General features: G+C 46.2%; 1 protein-coding gene across 1 annotated transcript in view; it reads right to left on the bottom strand.

Moving 5' to 3' along the window:
- The window catches only part of LOC144888838 (sphingomyelin phosphodiesterase 4-like), a 66,343-nt gene extending 43,766 nt beyond the window's left edge, over window positions 1-22,577 (bottom strand). Inside the window, exons 1-5 of the mRNA XM_078768300.1 lie at window positions 22,506-22,577; window positions 21,398-21,509; window positions 18,545-18,597; window positions 14,572-14,720; window positions 13,935-14,070 (exon numbers count right to left, since the gene is read on the bottom strand). Coding sequence (XP_078624426.1) covers window positions 13,935-14,070; window positions 14,572-14,720; window positions 18,545-18,597; window positions 21,398-21,509; window positions 22,506-22,574 — 519 coding nt within the window. The 5' untranslated portion in view covers window positions 22,575-22,577. The remainder of the gene's footprint in view (window positions 1-13,934; window positions 14,071-14,571; window positions 14,721-18,544; window positions 18,598-21,397; window positions 21,510-22,505) is intronic.
- Between the last annotated feature and the right edge of the window lie 745 nt (window positions 22,578-23,322).

Raw genomic sequence — 23,322 nt, 5'->3', positions numbered from 1 at the left:
CATTGGGTGCATGCGGGGGGGTTACCGGCTCCGCCCTTGACGAGGGGCTGACAGGGAGCCCCTTCGTGGTAACCCCGTGGAGCGCATGGTCATGGCGGCTAACCGAGCTGGTGGGAGGACGCACACTCCCCCCGCGCGCCGTGGTTGTAGTTGTTGTTGTAGCTGTAGTTGTTGTTGTTGTTGTTGTTTGGGGAAGAAGATGGAAGGAGGTATGGGAAGGTCCTAAACTCACTACTGGTGCCATATAATCACATTCTGGTGCAACGAAGAGTCAGAATTAATGGAAAGGAGTCCTTAACTGACATAGACTAAGAATAACTAGCAAGATGTCCGAAAGTTGTCTACGTGAGATGCGGTGGACCTGGGCACGACATTTAATGGGGGAAAAAGGGGAGGTCGGTTCTACAGAGTGTTGTTTACAGACAATGGGACTAGGGAATGGGGGATTGGGGATAGTTGGGGAGTATTGGGGAAATAGGGGAATATTTACAAGCGGATATGGAGGCCAAATTCCATATTCGCAACAATATATATATATACTGTATATATATATATATATATATATATATATATATATATATATATATATAAATATAATATATATATATAAATATATATATAATATATATATATATATATATATATATATATATATATATATATATATATATATATATATATATATATATATATATATATATATATATATATATATATATATATATATATATATATATATATATATATATATATATATATATATAATATATATATATATATATATATATATAAATATATATATAATAATGTTGCGAATATGGAAATATGGAATTTGGCCTCCATATCCGCTTGTAAATATTCCCCTATTTTCTCCAATACTCCCCAACTTTCCCCAATCCCCCATTCCCTAGTCCCATTGCATGTAAATAACAATCAGTAGAGCCGACCTTCCCCTTATTCCCCCATTAAATGTCGTGCCCAGGTCCACCGCACCACACGTAGACAACTTTCGGACATCTTCCTAGTTATTCTTAATCTATGTCAGTTAAGGCCTCGTTTCCATTAATTATGACTCTTCGTTGCACCAGAATGTGATTATATGGCATCAGTAGTGAGTTTAGGACCTTTCCCATACCTCCTTCCATCTTCTTCCCCAACAATTACAACAACAACAGAGGAGATGGCGGCGGAGCGGGGGAGGATGCGTCCTCACACCGGCTCGATTAGCGCCATAGACCATGCGCTCCACGGGGTTACCACGAAGGGGCTCCTTGTCAGCTCCTCGTCAAGGGCGGAGCCTGGTAAACCCCCCGCACGCACCCAATGAGAAGCAACGTGCCGATTCCACGAGGCGGAGCTAACGAGCCGAGGGCGTGTCACTCCCCGCCGGATATACGCGGCCCCGCGCCGGATGTGACGTGAGATGCGCCCCCAGCCTGGAGAGAGAAGTCGCCACCCCTCGAGCGCTGCAATACCTCCACCGCATCTCTTAAACTGGACCGTACGTGATCCTGCCCTGAGCCCAGGTGCACCTGGAGCGATCGCTACCCGCCTGTCCTTTGCATCAAACCCCGTGTGAGTGAGCCTTGTCCCGTTTATCTGTCGTCTGTTGGGAATAATATAAGATTGTGTTTAAGTGCCCACCTTCCTATGTTTCCCTCTTGTCCCTGTAATCTAAACCTTCCGCATTATTGTAATAACAACCTTTGAGAACCGTATCCCTGGTGTCGTGTCGTATTAATTCCAGCCGTGTGTCTTCTTTTTCCTTCATTGGTCTAGCATAGCGCGATTAGTCAACGTTCGGGCACAATCGGGTAACTTGTGCAGACGTAGTCATACCATAAAACCGCTCGGTAAATAACATCCAAGCCACGTCTGTAACAATTGGTGTCGAGGAGTGAGATTGGACCCGGAGCGCGTTTACGCGCTCGAAATTATAACAGCGAAATTTGATTGTGTTTTACAAAAAAAAAATAAAAACCCGAATTTTGAAAGTCGCGCTATGGCGGATCAAGACAGCTGGGGTCCGGTAGGGGAGAGTGAAGCAGGGTCGGTCCAGGACCAAATTGAGACACGTGAGGAGAGCGAAACAGCGAGGGTAGCAAGCACGCAAAATGGCGCCTCGCTGGTCACCGCGCCGGCGACCGTGGCAGCGCCCCCGATGGATTGGAACTCGTTTTGTATACAAATGACGGCCCTTATGGAAAAGAATAGTGAGCGATTGGAAAACCAAATGGGGGTAATGAGGGACGAAGCGAGGGGTACCAGTGAGAAGTTAGACAATAATTTTGAGGAGTTAGACAAGAAAATTGGGAAGTTAGACAATAATTTTGAGGAGTTAGACAAGAAAATTGGGAAGTTAGACAATAATTTTGAGGGGTTAGACAACGGGATAAAAGAGGTGAAACATGGGTTAACGGGGGTAGAAAACAGAATGGCCGCTCAAGAGAATCAAATGGAAGGGATGAAAAAAGGGTTAGAGGGGTTAGAAAACAGTATGGAAGGCAAATTGAGGGACATGAGGGACCAAGCGGAAAGGGAAGTTAACCAAATGGGGCAGCAGATAGAGGGGGTCAGAATGGGGGTAGAAACCAAACTGGATGCTCACAGGGAGGAAATGGAGCAGATGAGGGTGGCATCTGGGCAGGAGATGCAAGTGATGGGAGAGGAGATCAGAAGAGGAGTGAGTGAGGAGGTCGGAGGAGTGCGCGAGGAGGTGAGGCACTGTAAGGAGCACATGGAGAAGGAGGTGAGAAAGGGGACTGTAAAGTTACAAGGGGGCATAGAGGACCTGACGCAGGAGGTGGAGCAGCTGACGGTGGGACAAACGGAGTTAGTGGAGCAGGTTCAAAGGAACACTGCGGTATTAGGAGGGTTAAAAGCGACACAAAACGACATAAAAAACGACTTGATAGCGACAAAGAGGGAATGTCAGATGGTACGTGAGGGACTGACAACGAGGTTGGACGAGGTGGTAGAGGTAATGGAGACGAAGGACCGGCAGGTGAGGACGCACATGGAAACGGTCAAGGTAGCCTTGGAGGACGAGCTTGAGGAGACGTACCGGGGAATAAAAGAGGTGAAGCACAAATTAGAAGAAGTGGAAGAAGGGATGAGCGAAATTAAGAAGCGACGGAGAGGGGATAAGAAAGAGATAAAAGAGGAGATAAAAGAATTGGTCCAAAGTCTGTGTTTGGATCGTGATGATGTGCTCATTAACCGGATGAGGGATTCGCAGGTGATGGAGGAGAAGCGAAGAGGAAGAGGACCCGGTGTAAGTGGTGACCAATATGGTCGTGCGTATGATGCGCCAGGTGATTTAAGAGGCTTGGGGGTCGAGATAGACCCGGGTGTTCGTGAGAGGCCGTTGGTGAAGTGTGCGACAGGTCTGGTGTGCGAAAATGGAGGTGTGCAAGAAAGTCCGACTCGGGGGTGTGTGAGGAAAAAGTGCGTGCCAAGGAGTGAGTGTGCTGGCGAGAGTGAGTCGGTCGTAGCGCGTGTGCGAGGGAGCACGTGGAAGCGCGGGGTGGTGAGTGTTACAGAGGGTGTAACGGGAGAGTGTGCGCGAGAAAGGTGTGTGACGGACAGGTGCATGAGGAAAGAGTGCGCTGTCAGAAGTAAGGAAGAGTGTCCACCTGTGGTGAGTGTTACAGAGGGTGTAACGGGAGAGTGTGCGCGAGAAAGGTGTGTGACGGACAGGTGCATGGGGAAAGAGTGTGCTGTCAAGAGTAAGGGTGAGTGCGTTGTCACGAGTGGAGGTGAAAGTAGTGAGAGTGACATGGAGCGTGAGTTAGTTGTGACAGGTGAGCGAGGATGTACACCTGGGATGGAAGGATGCACACCTGGAATGGTAGAGCGTGAGTGGGAATGCACGCTGGAGTTGGTGGTGAGGCACGTGGTTGGGTGTGCGAATGAGGGCACACCTGTGATTGTCACAGAGGAGGTGACCGAGGAGGGGGCGCGAAGGTGTATTGGTGAGGTGTGCGACCAACGAATGTGTGCCAAAGTGTTCGGTGGTCAGGTGTGTGACCAAGGCTGTGAGTGGAATGGGTGTACCTGGGTGTGTAAGGAACGGTACGAGGAGCATGGGCACGGCTGGATGTGTGAGCAAGGAACGGGCTGCGGGATGTAAGCATGCAGGTGAAGCATCGACGTTAGACGGGGTAGAGTTTAGAACGACTTTTAGCCGAAGCAGGCCCTCGGTGCGTGCCGGGCCTCGCTTTGAACGGCCGCGTCCAGGCTCCACTAGGCGGAGCTGGCAGCCCGATAGGAAGGGTCGTTATGGCGACCGCGTTTTGTTGAGACGTGCCGGCAGGTCGAGATCGGGACATTGGATGGCTCCACGCCGAGGTGGTGTGTGGGATCTCGGCACGGGTAAGCCCCCGTCCCTGCACCGAGTGCCGGACGCATCCAGCCGCTGGCACAAAACAACCAGCATCCATTGCTTGGCTTTACGAAGCCGGGCTTTGGACAGGGATTGGCGCACCGAGAGGTATTAGTGAGTCGACTGGGTGATGAGGTTAGTGTTTTGGACCCAAAATTGGAGAAAAACAAAATTTGATGATTGGCAAAGGGATTGGCAGTAGTGATTGGCAGATGATGGGTAGTGATTGGCAAATTTTTGATTTGTTGAAATTTGATGTGCAAAATTGGTAGTGAGAGACCCCCGATGTGGTGGGATGGCATCCCTGCCACCCTTCCCATGTGGGGGCAAAGGAGCAATAGCTTATGGGGTGTATGGCAGTGAAAACTAGCCCGGGTGGGTTAGGTTATATCAATAGGGTCCTAGAAGATGACAGTAGGTAACGTTAAGTTTAGTTAGTGACTGATACCTGTAGTGGGGACGCAGGTAGTTTAGTATGGATGATAATGACGAGGGAGCGCAATAGTTTAAAGGGACGACTGGGAAGCGCAAGTTTCAGAAGGGAGTAGTTAGCTGAGATGATGCTGTGTGTGTGAGAATTGAACAGGTGTGATTGCACAGGTGTGCAACTGGACAGGTGTGTGGAGCAGTGTATGAGTAGTGAGTGTTGTGGATCAGCGCGAATGCGCTTGGGGAGAGAAGGGTGCAGGTGGCACCAGGTGTGAGAGCACAGGTGTGCAAGTACAGGTGTGTGGAGAGAGTTGGAGTAAGTGGTACGGAGTGGTGTGCATGGTGCGAAGGTGTGGATGGGGGAAGAGTGGACCCCTTTCACGAGTACCCGGGGCGGGTAGTGTAAGTGTTAGGTAGAGGGTACAGGTAAATTGTGGTTGGATATTGGCATCTGTGGTGCGGTTGCAGAATGGTGTTGTGGATGGGTGCATTAGTGTTGTGGAAATGGCTGGGCGTGTAGCCTGTTAGTGTGTGTAGTTGGTTGAGCACTCCACCACTGTGAGGATGTCGGCCAGGTGAGGCCGCAGGTGGGCTCTGGGAGCCGGTAGAGTTGTGGATGGGGCCCGAGGATCCGGAGGATGGACCCGGGTAGCCCAGTGCCAGAGAGGGCACCGAGTGGGGAGAGAGCCAGAGGGCCTTCCCCAGGTAGTTAGGTTAGGGTAAGGAGCAGGTAAGCTCGGAGGCAACTGCAGTGGTGGAGGTGTGCAGGTGGGTAGACCCACTGGGAGAGGGACACGCCGCAGCCCAGAAATTGTGCGAGGGCACCGGGAGATGAATCGGGGGAGTGAGACCCCAAATTGAAGAGCACCACAGTTTGGCCAATGGGAATTGGTTTTTAGAACCCATAGTGTAAGAGGGCCAATGGTTTGGCCGGAGAAAGACCCCGGGTAGTGTAAAGTTGTTAAAGTCATTTAGGAAATAGTTAGGATTGAAGAACCTGTCGCACCATACGCAGCCACTTACCTGAGGTGATGATGATGACTCCACACCTGTGTTTTCTTTGTTCTGTTGCAGGAGATGAATCGCTGTGTGGATTTGTGAGACGCATCACGACGTGGATGAGACATTGGGGTGATTCCATCTCTCCCTCCCTAGGAGGGACTGATGATGAATTGGTAATGGCAAATTTTGATGTTGAGTTGGAGATGGCAAATTTTGAGGAGAGTTGAAAATGGCAAATTTGATTGGTTAGGAGGGAGAGAAGACGAATTTGGTATATGGGAGGAACGGGGAAGACAGTAGGGATGTTTGTTGATTTGTAAAGTAGATGTTTATGGGTAGTGTTGTGTTGTGTGGATGCAGTAAGGGGTAAGGGAGGGGCCATGTAGGTTACCTGGTGGGGGGGGGCGTACGATAGGAACGTACCTGTCTCACCTGGTTCCCATGTGCCCCCAGTGTGCATCACCTTACATTGCGTGCATTTTTGCGCCCTTACCACCTTACTCACTTGTTTCTTCTTTTGTCTCCCACCTCCGAGGATCTGGCTTTGGGGTAGAGAGAGAGGAGAGAGAGGTGCTGGCTGCGCAGTTGTGGGCCTGCACTTTCGCTGTTTGCTGCCGGGATCGATACACCATATGGACCGCAATGTTTGTGGCCACCCACAATGGACCGCAGTTCGTTTGCGGCCAAGCACCACCCGGGGATGGACCTATGGGTCAACGTGGCACCTATGCCATACAGGTGAACCACTTTTAGTTACCACCAAGTGCACCACAAGAAGAGCAAGAGACACCTGCAGGGTTAGGGGTTGTCGAGTTTATTTTTATTCCAATGAACAATGGTGACTGCACCGATTGGTGGTGGGGTGGTGCTTTTGATGCTCGGGAAGGGTGCTCTGCACGTTATTAAAGGCCGTCGGCCACAGAGCACTCGTGGGTTGGTGTATCGATGTTGGCAAGCGCGCTCTCTCTATGCATAACATCTGCATGTGTTCCTCCAAAAACAGGTCCTGGATCGTAGTGTAAATAGCAGCGTAGTCGTGTAAATAATGCTCCCTACCGGCTGTATGTTTAGTTTGAGAATTCTTTCCGGATTCGGTTATCCTGTGGGTGTGTTTCTGTGAGGAGAAGGGTGCAACGTCGCAGGGGGACATATTTACTCATTTGTGAATATCTGTAAAACTGTCGCACTCAGGGTAGAGTTAATAGTAGAGGGAACTACATTGCGTGCCACACTAAAGTAGGTAAAAATTTATCGGGTCGGGACGCCCCGAGGGTAGAGAAGGGTGCAATGTTGCGAATATGGAATTTGGCCTCCATATCCGCTTGTAAATATTCCCCTATTTTCTCCAATACTCCCCAACTTTCCCCAATCCCCCATTCCCTAGTCCCATTGCATGTAAATAACAATCAGTAGAGCCGACCTTCCCCTTATTCCCCCATTAAATGTCGTGCCCAGGTCCACCGCACCACACGTAGACAACTTTCGGACATCTTCCTAGTTATTCTTAATCTATGTCAGTTAAGGCCTCGTTTCCATTAATTATGACTCTTCGTTGCACCAGAATGTGATTATATGGCATCAGTAGTGAGTTTAGGACCTTTCCCATACCTCCTTCCATCTTCTTCCCCAACAATTACAACAACAACAGAGGAGATGGCGGCGGAGCGGGGGAGGATGCGTCCTCACACCGGCTCGATTAGCGCCATAGACCATGCGCTCCACGGGGTTACCACGAAGGGGCTCCTTGTCAGCTCCTCGTCAAGGGCGGAGCCTGGTAAACCCCCCGCACGCACCCAATGAGAAGCAACGTGCCGATTCCACGAGGCGGAGCTAACGAGCCGAGGGCGTGTCACTCCCCGCCGGATATACGCGGCCCCGCGCCGGATGTGACGTGAGATGCGCCCCCAGCCTGGAGAGAGAAGTCGCCACCCCTCGAGCGCTGCAATACCTCCACCGCATCTCTTAAACTGGACCGTACGTGATCCTGCCCTGAGCCCAGGTGCACCTGGAGCGATCGCTACCCGCCTGTCCTTTGCATCAAACCCCGTGTGAGTGAGCCTTGTCCCGTTTATCTGTCGTCTGTTGGGAATAATATAAGATTGTGTTTAAGTGCCCACCTTCCTATGTTTCCCTCTTGTCCCTGTAATCTAAACCTTCCGCATTATTGTAATAACAACCTTTGAGAACCGTATCCCTGGTGTCGTGTCGTATTAATTCCAGCCGTGTGTCTTCTTTTTCCTTCATTGGTCTAGCATAGCGCGATTAGTCAACGTTCGGGCACAATCGGGTAACTTGTGCAGACGTGGTCATACCATAAAACCGCTCGGTAAATAACATCCAAGCCACGTCTGTAACAATATATATATATATATATATATATATATATATATATATATATATATATATACGCTGCTGGCGTGATATATATATATATATATATATATATATATATATATATATATATATATATATATATATATATATATATATATATATATATATATATATATATATATATATATATATATATATATATATATATATATATATATATATATATATATATATATATATATATATATATATATATATATACAGTATATATATATATATATAGTATATATATATATATAACTAGCAGAAGTACCCGGCATTGCCGGGCGGGGGAGGGGAGGGGGAGGGGGAAGGGGAGGGGGAAGGGGAGGGGAACGGGGGGAGAGCGAGCCCCTTGGTAAAGCGAGCGATTTTTTTTTTTCATCGCGTCATAGCGTTCATAGCGTCATAGCGTTCATAGCGTTCATAGCGTTCATAGCATTCATAGCATTCATAGCATTCATAGCGATTTTTTTTTTCATAGCGTCATAGCGTTCATATCGTTCATATCGTTCATAGCATCATAGCGTTCATAGCGTCATAGCGATTTTTTTTTTCATAGCGTCATAGCGTTCATATCGTCATAGCGTCATAGCGTTCATAGCGTCATAGCGTTTCATAGCGATTTTTTTTTCATAGCGTCATAGCGTTCATAGCGTCATATCGTCATATCGTTCATAGCGTCATAGCGTCATAGCGTTCATAGCGTTCATAGCGTCATCACGTGATCGCTCTGAGCGAATCAGCGCCCACCTGCTCTTATTCCGTCGATTCCGTGCGCTGAAATGCGCTGAGGTAAATATGAATAAAAAATATGGATCGTCAAATATTTTGAGTTCGGCCATGTTCGTCCCAGGCTCAATGGCCATGTCTATGCCAAATATCAAGCACGTAAGCCTCTCCGTTTAGGAGTCTATCGGTAACATTATACACACACACACACACACACACACACACACACACACACACACACACACACACACAAACTATGTTTTATATATATAGATTATATATATTGTTACGGATCCGGGGACGGCACTCCCGTTAGCAAGGGGGGGTTAATCCCCTTGTCCTGTTAAGCTGGCCGTCCGACCGGTCCTGGGGGTATGCCGTCACTTCCGGTCGATGGTGAGTAGGGTTGTAAGCCCAACCCGTCTTACTACCTAATTACCACCACCAATCCGTAAGCGAGGAGATACTCCCACCCGGGCCGCAGCGTGATTGGACGCGCCGAGCGAAGCGAGCTGCGACTCGGGCCGTTAACAAGAGACTAACCTGACTCCAAACGTTGGCCGAATCGTGCCACAGGTACTCAATGGGAAGAAGGAACTAAGGCGATCGGGGGAGAATGAAACCAAAAGTGACAAGAAATAACAGACATTTATTGATTATGTACACCAAAACCAAAGAAGAAGAAACGAAAGTAATATACAGAACGAAGAAGAAGAAGCAGGACACAGGGCAGCCTTAAACAGTCTTATATTATATCCCAGGACAAAACAAACAGACTCCCACGACTGGGAATGGCAGGAAGGAATGGCTGGAGGGAGGAGAAGGGTCCAGGCAGATGGTAGGCGTCGAAGGTCCGGCCCGGTGCGCAGCGTCGAGGTGGCTCCAGTCCACGCTCCAGGCTCGAGGCGAAAACCCGGCGGCAGCTGCACGTATTCGTTTCACGCGGGCTGGCAACGTGAATGGATCGCGTAATGTCAGCGGACCCACTCTTCTGCCTCCCGATCCTTCGCACTCAGCTCGCCTCTCTCCAACGGTCTCTCGACGCACTCTCCCTCTCACTCAACTGTTCATGAACCTTCTCACTCGACTCCCTCACTAATCTGTCCAAGCAGTCCCTCGCAGCCACTTTTATCGTCCGTGTAGAAATCAAGCCGCCGGCTCCGATGACACGCCTACCAGTTGGCTGGTTGGTCGGTAAGGGCTCGCTGACTCCACCTCTGCTGACGAGTCGACGTGCCACAGCTTGTTCTTGTGGTTCCGCCCCTTCTTCCTCGGCTTAACCGCATGGCTTATGGCGGCGTGGTGCCAGCAAACCGCCCAATGCAACGGCGGCGAACGCTGCTGGCAAGCGAAGTACCACAATTTGGAGAGGGAGAGAGCAAAATGGACGGAATGGGGCCTATCTTATTTGATTAATGCAACGCAGATTCAACTTTTGGGAACAGATCCTTAACTGACACACATAATAATGAAATAACTACAGAGAGGTCCTACGGTTCGCTACGTGTTGTACATGGACTAACTAGGTTGTGATCTTTAACAAAGCCAATTGATGGGGATATTTACAGGGGATCATTTATAAGGGAAACATTTACTAAAATTTACTAGTGAAGGTTCTAAAAACCGTAACAATATATATATATATTGTTACAGACGCGGCTTAGATGTTATTTACCGAGCGGTTTGGTATGACCACGTCTGCACAAGTTACCCGATTATACCCGAACGTTGACTAATCGCGCTGCGCTAGATCAATGAAGGAAAAGACACACGGCTGGGATTAAAATGACACGACACCAGGGATACGGTTCTCAAGACCTCCGGAGGAGATTATATTAAGGCGGAAGGTTAGATTACAACTACAAGAGGGACATCATAGAAAGACAGGCACTTAGACACACTCTTATATTAACCCCAACAGACGACAGATAAACGGGACAAAAGGCTGACTCACACGGGGATTGATGGCAAGGAAAGCGGGTATTCGATGGCCAGCACAAGGTGCACCTTGTGCTCAGGGACAGGATCGACTCGGTCCGGTCCAGAGATGCAGGGAGGTCACAGCGCTCGAGGTGGCGTCTTGTCGTCTCAAGCTGGGGGCGCATCTCACCTCACATCCGGTAAGTCGCTGCGTATATCCGGCGGGGAGTGACACGCCCTCGGCTCGTTAGCTCCGCCCCAGATGGAATCGGCTCGTTGCTTCTCATTGGGTGCATGCGGGGGGGTTACCGGCTCCGCCCTTGACGAGGGGCTGACAGGGAGCCCCTTCGTGGTAACCCCGTGGAGCGCATGGTCATGGCGGCTAACCGAGCTGGTGGGAGGACGCACACTCCCCCCGCGCGCCGTGGTTGTAGTTGTTGTTGTAGCAGTAGTTGTTGTTGTTGTTGTTGTTTGGGGAAGAAGATGGAAGGAGGTATGGGAAGGTCCTAAACTCACTACTGGTGCCATATAATCACATTCTGGTGCAACGAAGAGTCAGAATTAATGGAAACGAGTCCTTAACTGACATAGACTACGAATAACTAGCAAGATGTCCGAAAGTTGTCTACGTGTGATGCGGTGGACCTGGGCACGACATTTAATGGGGGAAAAAGGGGAAGGTCGGTTCTACAGAGTGTTGTTTACAGACAATGGGACTAGGGAATGGGGGATTGGGGATAGTTGGGGAGTATTGGGGAAATAGGGGAATATTTACAAGCGGATATGGAGGCCAAATTCCATATTCGCAACAATATATATATATATATATATATATATATATATATATATATATATATATATATATATATATATATATATATATATATATATATAGATATATATATATATATATATATATAAATATATATATATAACTTAGGAATTCAAGAGTATAATTCAGACTGGTTGACTCAACAGTTGCCTTTGTGATGGAAAGATATACATACCTTCGTAGTCCTGTGTAAATAATATTTGAGGACAAGGCTTGTGAAAGCTTTGTTGTCCCAAGACAATTATCTTCTGGTTCAAGTGACGCAATGGGAAGATAGCGACAATCAGTGGTTCCTCGGCCCCCGATCAATCCCCTCCCCACTTCCTGCTGCTTCCTTATCAACGATTCCTCGAACCCTGATCTACCACACCTCAATCCCTTATCAGAATCCCTCGTCCCCCGATCGCCTTCTTCCTGCCCACCCCACTGTGAGGACGTAATCAAATATTCTCCTTTTGTTCTAATTGATATTAGAACTAACTACAGTGCATTCAGAAAGTATTCAGACCCCTTCACTTTTTTCACATTTTGTTATGTTGCAGCCTTATGCTGAAATCATTTAAATTCATTTTTTCCCTCATCAATCTACACTCAATACCCCATAATGACAAAGAGAAAACAGGATTTTAGAAAGTTTTGCAAATTTATTAAAAAGAAAAACTGAAATATCACATTGACATAAGAATTCATACCCTTTGCTATGACACTTGAAATTTAGCTCAGGTGCCTCCCATTTCTCTTGATCATCTTTGAGATGTTTCTACACCGTGATTGCAGTCCATCTGTGGTAAATTCAATTGATTGGACATTATTTGGAAAGGCACACACCTGTCTATATAAGGTCTCACAGCTGACAATGCATATCAGAGCAAAAACCAAGCCATGAGGTCGAAGGAACTGCCTGCAGAGCTCAGATACAAGATTGTGTCGAGGCACAGATCTGGGGAAGCCTACAAAAAAAATTCTGCGGCATTGAAGGTTCCCAAGAGCACAGTGGCCTCCATAATTCTTAAATGGAAGACGTTTGGAACAACCAGGACTCTTCCTAGAGCTGGCCGCCCGGCCAAACTGAGCAATTGGGGGAGAAGGGCCTTGGTAAGAGAGGTGACCAAGACCCCGATGGTCACTCTGGCTGAGCTCCAGAGATCCTGTGTAGAGATGGGAGAAACTTCCAGAAGGACAACCATCACTGCAACACTCCACCGATCTGGGCTTTATGGCAGAGTGGCCAGACGGAAGCCTCTCCTCAGTGAAAGACACATGAAAGCCCGCTTTGAGTTTGCAAAAAAGCACCTAAAGGACTCTCAGACTGTGAGAAACAAGATTCTGTGGGCTTTCATGTGTCTTATCTCTCTGAGCCATCCGGGAGCACAATGAAAACTCTCCACTCCACTCCACTCAAATTCACAGCCCAGGCCTCGCACAGCCCAGAGCGCATAGCTATTGACCAGACCCCTCCAGAGAGCGAGCACACAATTAGTGCAACAACGGATGGACAATGGCGGGACCAGATCGGGAGAGGTGCCCGATCTTGTGTCTGCACCGTGCCCTCGGCGCTTCAGAAAAGACACATCACACTTACACACACTGCAACTTTCATTCTGTGTTCCCGACTGGGTCTGCCTGTGATAAAATTAGTGCTAAGGATACCTGGGTTACCGTTACCGTCCATGCAAGCGTGCCATCTGGCTGTCTGTCTTCTCATTGCATTTCACCTCCTGTATCCCCATCCCAATATTTATTTATTAAGCCTGTTTGCTTTTTGAGAATTGCTGTCGATTTGAGCAATACTTCAAACAATAAATCCCACAAATCAGCGAACTGCGTGTGCTGAAACAGCCATACGGTGAAATTAGCAAAACAGCATTGTGGTAGATTATCATGTATATGGCCCAGCCAAGCAACAAAATCAGATTCTGCTCCACCAATTTTAAAACCAAACAGGAAAGGGCTGAGGTTTTGCTAATTTCCCATGTGACTTTTCGCTTGTGGAAGACAAACTTTATCTAGCCACAGATCATCTAGCCTCAGCATGTTCCTTTGCTCAAAGCAAAGCCACACCATCATCATTGGGATTCTACTCATTCCTGCATCCCAATTTATGTGATCTTGTACAATATGGAAAAGTTCTTATTTTATTTTAAAATCTGTGATCAATGAAAGGACTGATATTCTTGAATAAATTTGCAAATCTGATGCATGCCACCATCGTTGGGTATGACAAAGTAATGCCAACAACCGTCATGATTTCAAGCCACTTACTTGCAGGAATAGCTCCGAGTGCCAGATCTGATGTGCGGCTGGATCTTGAACTGCAGGGGTTTGGTGCCCGCTCGGCCTTTTCAGTAGGCTTGTAAAGGGGTTCGAACTGATGAATGAATGCAAAAAGGATGCAGACCTGGGAAAAGGGATTAAGGATGAAAGAGTCAGTGGGTGAATTTGCTTATTGCCAATTAAATTCAGACTTGTTGGATATTTTCCCACATGCTCGTCTTTCCAAATTCAAACACCACCACCAGAAAAAAAAAAGGATTTTGGACAGCAACACACACTTTTTACTTCTTTTTTTTTACAAGTTTTATTTGATGCTCTTCCCCAAGTTTCCTTGAAGAGGCATTTGGAGTTAACTACAATATGTGGAATGGCACACATGGGGACCAATCAAAGCAGTCCAAGCACAACTGATAAATCAAAATGAGCCAACAAGGCCAAACAAAGCAATTAAAAACATCCAAAGAATGAAATTCATGCTTCTGTTTTGGGTTTTTTTTTCCTTCACTTAACATTCCCAATTATTGGAGCCACAGACAAAGTATAATTTTCAAAAAAGCTGGACTGGAGACGTAACGTTCTGTGCAAGAACAATTTGGGTTCTGCGCCAGTAATGTGTTGGACGAACCTAGCTGACGGTGGGGAAGATGTCAAGCTGCAAATGGGAAACGGTCCCGGTGGGCTGCCGGTCGTGGGGAGGAAATGATCGAGATAACTGCCCACAAGGGCTGTGTACAGGTTGTCAATTGTGGTGAAGTGCTGATGGTGCGCAGGCACCTGCAAAAAAATGCACTCATTTCCTGCATAAAGGCCACCCAAACATTTTCATAACTATGCTCCCATTTACACCATTCCCTTCCCTCATGCTTCCCAATACCATCAGATTCTCAAGTGATGTTGTGGACTTCAAATAAATAAATGGCTGATGGTAAAAGTATCCTTTGGAGAGGGAGAAATTGCACTTCTTTTTTTCCCACAATATACACTACGAGAGGTGTGTGTGTGTGTGTGCGTGTGCGTGTGCGTGTGCGTGTGATCGTTTTTGTCACCAGACAGCCATACGGATCTTTACCAAACTTTTAGAGGGGCATTAGTGAGTCCTGGAGAGTGATTTAGGCAAAAACAATGTTTGAAAACTTCGAATAAAAAAGTTGGATAAAAAATATAAAAATAAATCGCTCTATCGTGGACAAGCCTTTATAATCGATGTAAAAGGTGATATTAAATGATCCCCAAACCCATTCCTCAGAGCAGGGGTCACCAACCTTTTTCAATGCGAGCTACTTTTGATGAATGAAATGCAGCATTTCAAGAGTTATGAAAAAAAAATTAAAAATATATAAATTGATAGGGGGACAAATTTAATTATTCAATGTTCAATTATAAAAGTACATATTTAAATTGAAGGAAAATCTATCTTCACCTTTACTTCATTGTGAAACTTGACACTGCATGCTGTCCACCAGTGCCGCGCGTAACCTGGTGTGTATCTTGAGAGGTTAACTGTGACGGAGTCCTTCAGATGCTCGTCTGTCGGGCTGATTTGAAATTTAGATTTGATGCAGTTCATGTCGGAAAAGGCAGATTCACAAAGATACGTCGAGCCAAATAGGGAAACCACTTTCAGTGCTACTTTGCGGATCTTACTGTACTTTTCAGTAACCGTGAGACTCCAGAAAATTGCAGCAAATTACCTTGATTTCAACCAAATGTCATTTTGAAGGCCGATAATCTCCTTTTCCAAAGGGAAACAAAGGTCAAACTTCAAAGGTCAAAAAGCACACCAATTTGTTCAGAAATGTCACCAATATCAACTTCCATGGAGGAGTTAAAGTGAACATCACACACGGCTTCATCTCCTCAAAATCATTAAATCTGTCGCTGAACTCTTGGCCAGGCCTGGGTTTTTTTTTTTCCTCCACAATTTAATGCAAGCTACTCATTGGTAGCCAGCGAGCTACCAGTCGCTCATGATTGACGTGTTGGCGACCCCTGCCTTAGTGGGTGTAGTGAAATGTTTTAGGCCCCCGCCAAAAAAAAAAGATAGAAAAAAATATAATAATAATTTGATTTATTCAAAAATTCCAACAAGATTAGAACAGCACCGGGCAACGCAAAGTACCCCACTAGAATTGAACAAGGAGCTGATACACTAGGCCCTCGTCTTTTAGGTGGTGTACAGAATAGATCTGTGTGATATAAAAGCTAAACCTTGAACGGTTTTTGAAATATCGCGTGCACAAGCCAAGTCAGAGATGACAGAATTCAGCCAATCACAGCCATGATCTAAACAGGTTGACATAATATCATGAGGAATAGATATCTGCAATATGAAAGCTAAATGTACAAACGTTTTTTTTTTTAAATATCAGGAACACAAAAATGCATGGACACATGATCGGTCAGTCAGTGCTCGTTTGAACGTCCCCAGTCTTCAAACTTGTTGGACACAGAGCATAGTTTACTGGTGATGGGCTAGCATGGATAGCAGAGTACAGCACCGTATGTGGAGGTGGTAAGGCCTCTTGTGCCTTTCTTGAATGCAACCCTGATCAGTTTCGAGCCCGAGGCCTTCCATTGCTCATCCCCTACCTTCTATATTGCAATGTTAAGCCAATCAATACTGAAGCGACTCAGTGTTTTCCTGTAAATTAATTTCCTCATTAATATCATGCCTTATTCACGACACAATACTGTCTTTCACTCAGATTGCCACACTTCCTGTGTTTCTCTCTTTCCTATCACACCGATAAACCCTGCCCTGGTGTACCTTTAATTCCCATCTTCCAGTTTGATTTCTCATGAAACCAAGTCTCACTTACAGCAACTATGCTGTACCTCTCAGCATCCACTCTAGATTACATCTTTCCATTCAAGCTCCTGGCATTGGTATAAAATTCCATCAATATTTCCCTTCCGAGAACCATCCCCCTGCTGCCCCAACTCTCCAAACACAACCTCAGCCTCCAGTTTTAAAAAAAGTCCCGATCTCTTTCTCCAGAACTGCTGCATATCTCACTCCACAACCTTGCACTTATCCAATGACATCTGCTTCGTCTTGCCTTCTTCTTCTTCGGGCTTATACCCCTTGGTGCCAATATTGGTTGCAGATAGATCACAATCACACTCAGACTCGATACTTGAGTGATCCTACTCTCCGATGTTATTACTTGGGGAGGCCCCATTGTAAGATCCTACTATGCCCGTCCTTCAGCCTCAGGCGAATGCACTCACCTCCACGATGGGAATCAGAATTACACCCCTATGAATGCCAAATGTGAGTGGTTGCCTGGCAATCAAAACCACACCCCCATGAATGCCCCTGCCACATGCGCATCCACCTTGAGAATACCTACGGCCACCAGGAAAACACCCAGATGCATCAGTAAAGAACATGACTGTCCCTTCACCCTGGTCTTCAATCGGACACTTTATGGTCCAGGAAACAGGACTGGGACCATACATTCACCGATCAGGCCACCAAACCTATAGCTTGGGACGAGAGCCAGATCGTGTCCCAGGCAACTCTTGGATACGACACCGCACTCAGACCCGCTGTAGGGCTCAAAGGGAATGCCTGTTGAGGTGGCAGAGATACACAGGCCAGACTGCTGATGAAAGCATCGACAATGTCACTCCCGACCCCGCAAACTCAAATCAACCTCTGCGACAGGATTCAGCAGAGGTGCTTTGTTTTTTTCTAAAAAAAAAAAAAATTTTAAGGTTAAAGGGATAAACACTGTAAAACAGATATCAGTACCCACTTATACTAGTTAGTTATATTAGTTAGATATTAGTTACCGTGACAAACAAAATATCAACAGTGCAATGAAAAAAAGAACTAATTAGAACGGCACTCGGTAGAGAGATTAGCTTTGCCAGGCTGAACAGTTCACGTTTTGTATCCCACCGATAGGCCGGATCTCAATCCGGACCTAAACCAAAGTCAATTTGGCCTGTTCTTGTTACCTACCCAACTCATCCAACAAATTTCGGCATAATCAGTCCACAACGTTTTGAGATATCATGCTATATATCGGTTTTGGCCCGATCTCAAAATTGCGAAGAATCACTTTAAAAAAAAAAAAAAATTTCATCAAAACCGGATCAATTTGTCCTCATCACAACTCAACCTTTCCATTAAGTTTCGTCTAAATCTGTTCATAACTTTTGGAGATATCCAGCTCACAGATAGACAGACAGACAGAGACAGACAGGGGTGAAAACATAACCACTGTCCCCTGGAACAAAGACATTACCAGACATCATTGTACTTTGACATTAATGACAAGAACAGTAAGCAAAAGACAAATACTTTTACATCCGGGTACATCAGCTTAAAGTACAAAGATGTCCAATTTGACTGACTTGGAGGCACAAAACCCAGAAGTACAACCATTGGCAAGATTCGGACATCTGCTAATACCGGAGTAAACGTTACACTAACAGAATGGATGCATTTGTGTGGAACAATACATAATGTTTCACCAAAGCTGATAAAAAGATGAAAGCAAAATGAAGTTCAGTCAAACCAGAGATATAAATTACACAAAGTTTAAAACGTCAAAGAAGAATAAAATTCCACAAGTCCAACGACTCACCTTTGGTATCGTTAGGGACAAAGCGAAGCTAAAGATGTAGTATTCAAACGAATCTTCATTTTGGTGAATTAAGGATACAAAATGGCATGGAGTGACAATTGTATCAGTTTGCAATCAATGTTTTTATACTCCATTGCAGTGCTCGGCAACCTTTTTGTAGTGGTGGGCCAGATCGTCATAGGGCTACCCGGGCACGTGCCGGAACGATAACAAAGTAGTCATTAGAGGTTAGAAGAGTATTTTTTCATTTCCGGTTAATTGTCAATTGTCAAGTGAGGTCTGTGTACAGTTTAATCATGGAACAGTGTGGTTTTCGTGTTGGGCAGCCAATAAGAAAAATCTGTGCCTGCATTTTTGCGTGTGGCTCGGCGAGCAAAATAGAGGAGGTGGAAGCCGAATGTTCCTCTGGTCTGAAGTCCAAACCGAATGCGTCTATGCAGGCCCACCCCTGTTCCATTGTATTCAGCTAAAAGGGTGTGAGCGGTGCTGTGACTTCATAGCATTTTGATACCCATCTCAAATTGCCCTTCGAGACAATAGTCAACAACAAAGCATGAACTGTCACCACATGCAGAGTAGAACTGGTGGGATCGGTAATTCTCCTGAATAAGGCTGTTTCCATAAGCTCAGAATCTATGAACAACTTAAGACAAATCCATCTTATCCACCCCGTATGTTGTCCCCTCACCCTCACTCCTCCCCATATCCCTTAATGGTTCAAGTCTCTCTCTATTTTATCCGTCTCCGTCTCCTCCCCCCCCCCCCCCCCCCCCCCCGTTGCTGCTGTTCCTTTTGTCCTGTTGCGTCTTGATCCGTTCTGTGTTCTAGCTCTTCCACAGGCCTCAAATCTGTATACAACGAAGGCTTACTTCCAGTCATCGGCAAGGTCATGGAATCCATCCTTCATGGCTTACTTCATGGTCATGGTCACGGCTTACTTCCAGTCATCGGCAAGGTCATGGAATCCATCATCGCAGTTGACCTAAAATCCTTCCTTTTCTCCAACAATTTCCTTCCAGACCATCAGTCCGTATTCAGACCTGGTCACTTCAGGTTGTACATGCTGCTCCTACTCTCCCAACAATGGGTAGAGGCCCTCAATGTCAGACATGGGATCTGGGCCTTCTCTCTGGACATATTTCATGATTTTCATACAGTCTGGCATGATAGCATCCTGTCTTACTCTCCAAATTATCTGCCTATGGCATCCATGGCCGAATCTGCACACGACTGACTGGCGTCTTCTATTCTTGTACCCAACATGTGGCTCTCAACGGAATCCTTTCATCTCCTCTTCCTGTCAAGGCTGGAATGCCCCCAAGGCAGTGCCTCTGCTGTGACATCCCTCATCCTTCAGACAAACAGGCATCATCAGCCTCTTCCCTTTCTTCAGACCTTGACAAAATCACAAGCTGGTCAATCACTTCGAATATGTCTTGCAATCCTGACAAATCTTCATATTCTCACTCTCTCCAAAAAGACCACCTGGGAACCCTCGCATTTACTTCCTTACCAATCCTATTGAAGTTCAATCATTCATATTGTTGGGTCTCACGATCAGCCATGATCCCTGTTGGGTGGGCAAGCCGTATCTCAAAGTTGGCCTCCAACGCCAGTCGCCGACTGGGGACCATCCTCCATAATGCAAGGTTTTTCCTTTGCACACCTGAACTTTTATCTACCTACAAGGCCTTCATCCACAGCTTGGTGGAGTACCTCTGGGCTGATGCCCCGACGCCACACCTTGCTCAGCTTGATGTCATGGATACCAAGGCCTTCAACATCATTGGAATCTCCCACAAAGAGGCATAGTCTCTGGGCCTACCACAGTTTCTGCAGGGCACATGCAGTCTGGTGAAACTCCCAAAATCCAGAATCATTGCTCACCTCCCCTCATTCATTCCTCTTTTTCCCCACCCGTTAAATAAACTTCCACATTCTCTTCAATCTCCTTCCCGCCAAGGCTTCAAGACTGTTGTTAAACACCATTTCAGATCGTCCCCCATGTACAACCATGATCATTTTTACCCCCCATCAATCCCCTCCAAGATCACCTCTTTCCAAGTTTCCAATTTGCCTTCCACTTTTGTAACAGAGTTTGCAAATGTCTCCATCTTGTTCACCCCAGTGTTCTTCCCTTATCCCCATTCCTTATGCCTCCAAGTCTCCATCTATGCTGTCCTTCAACCCTGCTGTTGATATCCCCCACTCATCCGTCTTTCTCATGTTATTTTACGCTCTGATCAGTTGCGTGTTCTCATTCCTCCATAACCCTGAACATACAATCTTTATTTTTCATCTTCCAACATTTGAGCAGTTGAATGGATGTAACATTATTTCATAAGATTCACTTAGTCTGCATTTTGTTGCAATGCTCGTAGGTATTGCCACTAATATATGCTGGTACCTGACCAAATACATTGTCCAAAGCGAATTGTTTGACATTTGGTATATCCCTGTGCTGGTTTGGAAAGCCCACAAAGTGGTTTAATAAAAAGTTTATTTCACATTTTGTACAGGCTGCCGGCATGGCCCAGTTTGAATCTCAGCCCGGCGATAAACTGTCATCCCGGTGTTTCACAGACAGGGTGTTCGACCCCTCGGATGGACGTTGAACTGGGCGTCCCGTCTGTCGGAATTAGTTGGTGGACATTAAAGATGCCATGGTCTGCTTCGCGAAGTCAGCGAGCTATCGTCGGCTTCCCTGAACAAATTCCAAATTCCTGCACCCTCAGTCATGTATCCTGCGTCAAGTTGTGATCCAACCAGGCGGAACTGCTTTCGAGAACGAATGCTCCATCCGGAGGATTGAACGGGCGTACGAGTACATTTTCACAGTGTAGGAAAGGATACTGAGCAAAATGCAGTTATTCACATAGCCCTTGCTGGAAAACTGAAGTTTGTTCGTATAAAGTGTAGAGTCATCTGGAAACCTCCCTTCCATCAGTACTCTCCTTAAGAGGGCCTGGAAAAGAGGGGATATCACATCAGGTCGGTCAGAGGTCAGAGTGACAATACGGTAATACAACCAACACTTCAAATTGCCTGGATATGACAAATTAAATAAAATATACACAGCACTCAACATTGTACTCTTCATAAAATACACACAACATGCACTTTTTTGTTTGTTTTTTTGGTTATGCACAATCTATGCTCATGGAAGAGCAAGGCGGCATATGATAAGATGGCAACAATATCAATAGTGGGTAAAGTGGAAAGAATCAAACAAACAAGAAAGTGGTTTAACCGACAGGAAAAGAGACGCACAAAGACGATAACCTGCAGGAAAGACGGTTGGTTGTGGGGACGGTTAATGGGACGAGGAAATATCACGTGCAGGGATAGACGATGAGACAATATGGTGGTATACAGCAATCTCAAAGTCCTGCCACATCTCATTGATGTGCCACATCTCAAGTGCTTTCACAGACATGAGAAAAGAGGAATAACGTGTTGAGCATGGTGCCCAGATAGTGGCCCACGATATGTCCAGAGACGGCCTGAACTTCATATTCAAGGATTTGAACAAACTGTATGCTCTTTACAAAAAGGATCGGATACATCAAAGTTAGATGATTGTGCAATGGGGAAGAATCACTTTTAAAAAATTAAAATTAAATTTGTATCCGAATCCGTATTCGGATCTTCACCAAAATATAATAAATTAATCCTTGTCACACACCTAACCTGTTCACCAAGTCTCGTCCAAATCTGTCCATAATTTGAGATATTGTGCTGTATATTATATTTTTGCCATATCTCACAATGTTGACGAATCACTTAAAAATATCTCGGATCCGGATCGTCACCAAAATCTCATCATTTCATCCTTGTCACATACCCATCCTCTCCAAATTTTGGCCAAATCCGTTCACAACTTTTTAAGATATCCTGTTCACAAACAGACAAACAGACAGGGGTGAAAACAAAGCCTCCGCCACCAAACAACACAGTTTACCGGCAATCTTTGGAGTGAAAATGGATAGCTGAGGTTCTCTGTCTGCAACTTGTAGACCATTCTCATCATGGGACCACTAAAAACAAGACAAGGTGTTTTTCAGTGTGCTTAAAAAACCAGATCTGTCATCAATATGCGATGGCCTCCTACACGACCACGAAAGATCAGCGAGACGATCTTAAGCAAAATAAAAGGCAATTCGAAAACGTTTATATATTGCTACCTTGCATACGGCACTCGCCTCAAAGCTGTCTAGTCTGCATTAGGATACCAATCTAGCTATAAACTGTTATTCTGGTGTTTCACAGGCAAGGTGATTGTGAAAGAGAGGGGAGGGTGGGAGAAAAAGAGGGGAGGGTGGGAGAAAAAGAGGGGAGGGTGGAAGAAAAAGAGTGGAGGGTGGAAGAAAAAGAGGATAGGGTGGGAGAAAAAAAACAGGAGAGGGTGGGAGAAAGAGAGGAGAGGGTGGGAGAAAGAGAGGGGAGGGTGGGAGAAAGAGAGGGGAGGGTGTGAGAAAGAGGGGAGGTGGGAGAAAGAGAGGGGAGGTGGGAGAAAGAGAGGGGAGGTGGGAGAAAGAGAGGGGAGGTGGGAGAAAGAGAGGGGAGGTGGGAGAAAGAGAGGGGAGGTGGGAGAAAGAGAGGGGAGGAGAAATAGAGGGGAGGGTGGGAGAAATAGAGGGGAGGGTGGGAGAAATAGAGGGGCGGGTGGGAGAAATAGAGGGGAGGGTGGGAGAAATAGAGGGGAGGGTGGGAGAAATAGAGGGGAGGGTGGGAGAAATAGAGGGGAGGGTGGGAGAAATAGAGGGGAGGGTGGGAGA

This window comes from Myxine glutinosa, chromosome 14 (assembly GCF_964187855.1).
Source record: "Myxine glutinosa chromosome 14, kmMyxGlut1.1, whole genome shotgun sequence".
NCBI lineage: Eukaryota > Metazoa > Chordata > Myxini > Myxiniformes > Myxinidae > Myxine > Myxine glutinosa.
The sequence above is the reverse complement of the archived record's forward strand: the minus strand, read 5'-3'. Positions and strand labels throughout refer to the sequence as shown.